Source organism: Osmerus mordax, chromosome 1, assembly GCF_038355195.1.
Source record: "Osmerus mordax isolate fOsmMor3 chromosome 1, fOsmMor3.pri, whole genome shotgun sequence".
Classification (NCBI taxonomy): domain Eukaryota; kingdom Metazoa; phylum Chordata; class Actinopteri; order Osmeriformes; family Osmeridae; genus Osmerus; species Osmerus mordax.
The window spans coordinates 18,417,921-18,423,871 of NC_090050.1; the positions used below are offsets into that span (position 1 = coordinate 18,417,921).

General features: G+C 50.6%; 1 protein-coding gene across 1 annotated transcript in view; it reads left to right on the forward strand.

Annotated features, from left to right (window-relative positions):
* Positions 1 to 5,951, forward strand: part of foxp4 (forkhead box P4) — a 92,683-nt gene that overhangs the window by 19,034 nt on the left and 67,698 nt on the right. Inside the window, 3 exon segments of the mRNA XM_067260682.1 lie at positions 835 to 933; positions 3,902 to 3,926; positions 3,929 to 3,991. Of these exon segments, the coding sequence (XP_067116783.1) occupies positions 835 to 933; positions 3,902 to 3,926; positions 3,929 to 3,991 (187 nt within the window).

A 5,951-nucleotide genomic window follows, 5' to 3' on the forward strand; every position in this document is an offset into this window, starting at 1 on the left:
CACATGCAGACAGACACACACGTATAGTACACTGAGACTCGAATACACAGACACACACGCACAGACACTCAAATACACTTATGTAAATAAATGGGGAGACGTCAGTCTCCGGCTCTAGGCCAGGCCTGAACCACATCTGCAGCTACTGGGCCTGTCACCACACACATGCGCACACACACACACACACACACACGCACATATATACACACACATGCACACGCACACACAGAGGGAGAGAAAGAGAGAACCCACTCTGGACACAGACCAAACCCAGAGCAGCCGACTAGAATATAAGACCTCAGATCCCTTTCTCTCTCCCTCTCCCTCTACCTCTCTGTTTCTCTCTCTCACCCACACACACTCACACACACACAAGAGTCGTCTTACCACAAAAGAACAACCAACACACAACGGCGTCCGTCTCCAATCAGTCATGGCTGGTTGGTTCACTGCCTAATCTATGTCAACTCCTGAAAAGTAGAACACACACACTCACACACACACGGACACACACCAACTCCTAAGTGAAGGTTCAGCAGAATCCGAGCCTGAGAGGAAGCAGATGGGTCAGTGTGTGAGAGGCTGGGCTGCTGCTCTCCTCACCACACAGTACGGCTTCTCCTGCTGCTTGGGTCTTACCTGGATGGGCCTAACCAGCGTCTCTCTCTCTCTCTCTCTCTCTCTCTCTCTCTCTCTCTCTCTCTCTCTCTCTCTCTCTCTTTGCTCTCTCCTGCTCCTCTCTCTCTCTCTCGCTCCTCCCTCTCTCTTTCTCTCCTGCTCCCTCTCTCTCTCTCTCTCTCTCTCTCTCCTGCTCATCTCTCTCTCTCTCTGTAGTCACGAGGAGCATGCTGGCTCCCACCCTCTCTATGGCCATGGAGAGTGCAAGTGGCCGGGCTGTGAGGCTCTGTGTGAGGACATGGGACAATTCATCAAGTAAGTCAACAGTTAACTGACACGTGTGTGCATTGTGCTAAGCTGTCTCTCCTGTATGTATATACATGTATATGTATGTTAACAAATAGCTATAGTATCACAGCCATAACAACATGTCAGTCATTTGACTGCGAAAGTGATCTGTCACTCATACAGAATAGAGCAAGACAGAGGTGCCTAAATAATTAATCTGTTGCTTTGTGTTACATCAGATTGGATTGGTTACACGTGTACATACACACACACATGCTCTCTCACACACACCATACCACTGTTGGTAATGTGTTACTATGTGCTTCTCCATTATTCTCAAGTCTCCTAGCATCCTTCCACCATTCCTCAGTTCTATGTTGTTGGCTGTGGAGAGTTATGTTCCAAACCATTATGAAACCACATCAAAGTGAGAGTGTGTGTTCATGTTGCGCCAGCTAAAAAGACAGTCAAGTCACCTCTACTGGCTCAGTGTGTGTGTGTGTGTGTGTGTGTGTGTGTGTGTGTGTGTGTGTGTACCTGTCTGTAACCTCGCTCTCCTGTCACTAGTTGATTTGTGTTTTACTCCCACAGTTCTTTGCTCTGGAGGGTCAAGCAAATTGTTTCCACGCTTCGTTAGCGGTTTACTTAATTAGCTCATCTCCAATCAGAGCTCTTTGTTTCCACTGCGATAGCAGAGACATCAAACGACCTCCCCCTCCCTCCACTCCTCTCCCCTCGCTTGCCTCCTCTCTTCTCTCCGATTGCCTTTATCTCCCTTTCTTGTCCTGTTTGCCAGTTTGGAGTCTTTGGGGACAGTGTGTGGAGTGTGTTTGAGGGGAATGAGTTTGTGTGTGTGAGTGTGAGCAGGGGGCTTAACCATGCTCATGTGAAGGAAATTCATTGTCTTGACTATTTCCACTCTACTGTGCACATAATCACACAAAACCCGAAATTGTGAATAGGTCTGTCCTTATTGTCTAGTCCAAGCAGACAAACTGGTCCCTATTTTAGACTTTAGTTCTGTGGGTATTGCATCCCTGACACAATTCAAAATGCTAGCATGCAGAAACACACTCTGTCTGAACCCCTCTTCCTGGATCTCCAGCATGACTTCTCTCCTCAGTTTCAGCCTCAGTCCCGGCCTCCAGCCCCTAGGGGGCTGTAACCCACAGGGACCTCAGGATGCCCTACATAAGACCAGCCCTGGTCGGCTAATTACAGCAGCATTTTGGACTAGCACCAGGGGAAAATCTATTCATATTCCAAAGTAAAACATGTGAACCCAGATACGCACACACACACACACACATGCACACTGATTGAGAGTGTTGTGAGGGTGATGGCAGCGGACAGTCAGATCAAAGCTTGAGGCTGGCTGGGAAAGTTTGGAGAGAAAAGCTGTTGTTTGGGTGTCTCATTTCACATAGCTCCAGGGCAGATGGAGGGGGGAGAGAGAGAAGAGAGGGAGGGAGGGATGAAAAAAGGAATCAGTGACAGATAATGCCGTCAGTCCGCCAGTGTGCTTCCCCGCAGTCAGCCTTAGTCATCACCAGGGAGACACTCCTCTGGTTCCAGCTTTCTTCTCTTGAGCTGTGATCTCTCGTTCTCTCTCCTCCCCCACTCCTTTCTCCTGCCCCCCCACCCCACCCCACTCTCTCTCTCCGTCGCTCTCTCTCTTTCTGTCTCTCTTCATCTCTCCCATTCTGGTGGAGTACTCTGGCTGTGGTTGTGTGTGTGTGTGTGTGTGTATGTAATGTGGCCTACAGTCTGGTGTGTGAGGACTGAGGGGAGTAAACAGAGACTCATTGTCGGGATGCACGAAAAAAAAACGAAGCCTGCTACTGTTTATGACCCAGCCACAGCGAGGAGGGAAACAGTGAGAAAGAGTGTGAGCTGGAGAGAGGCATTTTAGGGAGTAGAGGAGAGCGTGAAGGAGTCAGGGAATGGAGGGGAGTGAGAGAGTACGTAAGAGAGAGAAAGAGGGAGAGAGTGAGGGGGGAGGATTAAGGGAAGAAGTTGTGAAGAGTGGAGTGAGCTCATGTTTTTGTTATTATTATCCTGCACTTGTGTGAGTCGTCTATCTGACTGGATTAGCCATGCCATGACATCACTGTTATTGTTTCATTTCTCCTCCTCATCAGATATTGCCCAACTCCCTGCTGTCTTAAAGCTATACGCACACACAGACAATCAAACACACAGACACGTACAAAATTGTTGACTTAATGGGCTGTATCCAAAGAAACATACAAGCTAGCACCCTAGAAGTTCACGGCTGAGAGTTTAACAAATATACACATGTACAAAAGCACACACACACAAACGGGCAAGTGTAAGGAAAGCTGCAAATAACTCATCGATGACACAAGGCCGGGAGGGAGGGAAGTGTTAATGAGGGTTGGTGAGGGCGGGGGGGGGGGCAGGGGTTCTCTGGGAAAGATCAGAAGGTCTTGTGCGTCCTCCCACAGCATAGGAAATAAACAGCGCCACCATTTAGACTTATCACACCACACACACACCCTCTCTTTCAAGAAGCGAGTGTGAGATTAGACATTCTCTCCCTGCGTGCTTCTCTGATAACACATGAGCTCATATCCAGGTGCTTCACTCACAGGTCATGGCCTTAAGAGCAGAACACTGAAACATAAACATTCACACACACATGCGCACACAACTGCTCGAATTTCTGCAAAGAACACGCTTAGCTTGCCTGTATCCAGACAGGACTGTCCACTCCCAGTTGTTAGATTGTCCAGGACCTCAATATTGTGGAGGTTGTAGTGTGGTAGTTTCTATTTGTGTCGTGAAAAGACCGTCTTTTGAAGTTGCCAGAATACTGGAAAAATAAACAGCAAACCCTCTGTCTCTCCCTCTCATCTCTCTCTCTGCCTCTGTTTCTCTCCCTCCCTCGCCCTCGCCTCCCTCTCATCTCTCTCTCTCTGTCCTATGTTGGACTGTTGTGTGATGGATATCCTGTGTCTCCTCTCTGTCCCAGGCACCTGAACAATGAGCATGCTCTGTGGATGACCGCAGCAGCTGCCAGTGCAGGGTCCAAATGCAGGTGGTCCAACAGCTGGAGATCCAGGTGAGCTTATTACACACACACACACACTCTCTAACTTGTCTGAGGCAGGGCAGAGTTTAGAGGAAAGCACTGGAGCTTGTAATTTGAAAGGAGCGGTTTGGAAAGAAGCTGCCATCCACCACCCCAATTATACAAGTTCTCCTACTGACGAAGGAGGGGAAGAACTGGAGAAGAGATGGGGGAGGAGGGGAGGAACTGGAGAAGAGATGGGGGAGGAGGGGAGGAACTGGAGAAGAGATGGGGAGGAGGGGAGGAACTGGAGAAGAGATGGGAGGAGGGAGGAACTGGAGAAGAGATGGGAGGAAAGGAGGAACTGGAGAAGAGATGGAGGAGGAGGGGAGGAACTGGAGAAGAGATCGGGAGGAGAAGAGGAACTGGAAAGAGATGGGGGAGGAGGGGAGGAACTGGAGAAGAGATGGGGAGGAGGGGAGGAACTGGAGAAGAGATGGGGAGGGGGGAGGAACTGGAGAAGAGATAGGGAGGAAAGGAGGAACTGGAGAAGAGATGGAGGAGGAGGGGAGGAACTGGAGAAGAGATGGGGAGGAGGGGAGGAACTGGAGAAGAGATGGGGAGGAAGGGAGGAACTGGAGAAGAGATGGGGGAGGATGGAGGAACTGGAGAAGAGATGGGGGAGGAGGGGAGGAACTGGAGAAGAGATGGGGAGGAGGGGAGTGAACTGGAGAAGAGATGGGGGAGGAGGGGAGGAACTGGAGAAGAGATGGGGAGGAGGGGAGGAACTGGAGAAGAGATGGGGGAGGAGGGGAGGAACTGGAGAAGAGATGGGGAGGAGGGGAGGAACTGGAGAAGAGATGGGGGGAGGGAGGGGAGGAACTGGAGAAAAGTTGCGGGAGGAATAAGAGAGGAGGTGGGAAGTCCCTACCCTCTAATGCAAAGCACCAGCGTAGTGCTTCCAAAAGAAATCCCCCCTAACATGCACACACATACTGCACACACATACTGCACCCCCCCCCCCCCCCCCCCGCCCCCCACCACCACCATCCCAACCCCAAGCAGCCCCAGCCAAACCCACAGTGTGTGTTGGGGGGGATTGTCCAGTGTTGTTCCCATGTAAACAACGTTTAGCCTGGTCCCTGAAGGCCCGCTGGGGAACACAAAGTGACAGAGAGGCAGCCTGTGTCACATCCCATCAGGACTTAGCTGTCACTTCCTGCTCCCTCTGCATGTCACCTCAGCTGGGCACAGACATGGGCAGCAGCCCACCGCTACAGCCCCCTGGTCTACCACCTATTGTACACACACACTCACACACACCCACACACTCACACACACACACACAAATAGGGCTGGCCTCAATCTGCAAGCCTACTGTATCAACTCCCTTTTCTCTCTCTCCCCCTCTCTCTTTCTCCCTCTCTCTCTCACACACACACACACACACACAGTTTTGTACTCTAGCCCCTGGCTCCAGTTGAGGCGGCTGGCTGACTGAGCTGTCTCTCTCAGTGGAGAAGAATTGTTTCCACAGGCTACACACACCGTAAACACACCGCTCACACATACACAAAATACACAAACAAACTCACATACTTTCAGGATGCAGCACTTCCACAGGCTACAGTGCAGCAGCTCCCGTTAAATGGCAGTTAACAATGTCAAACGGGGACAAGTGCGTCTGCAGGGCACTGTGTGTGTGACAGAGAGACAGGGAGTGTGTGAGGAATCATTAGGTGTTGGATGGGTTATTCCCTGCCTGGGGTGTTTGCTATTGTGAGACGGTATGAAACACACACAAACACACACACATGAAGCCACTGACTGAGGGGACGCCAGTTCACATACACACCCACCTGCTTGTTCACACCCATCTGGAAATAGAAGCTTTCTGTGATGTACTCCTGACAGCCCTCTAACAGTGATGCAGTGTGACTAGTTTGGGATGTGAGGGAGAGACATGAGTGATAGACCAGGAGAGACTGTAGGAGAGAGACCACAGTGATAG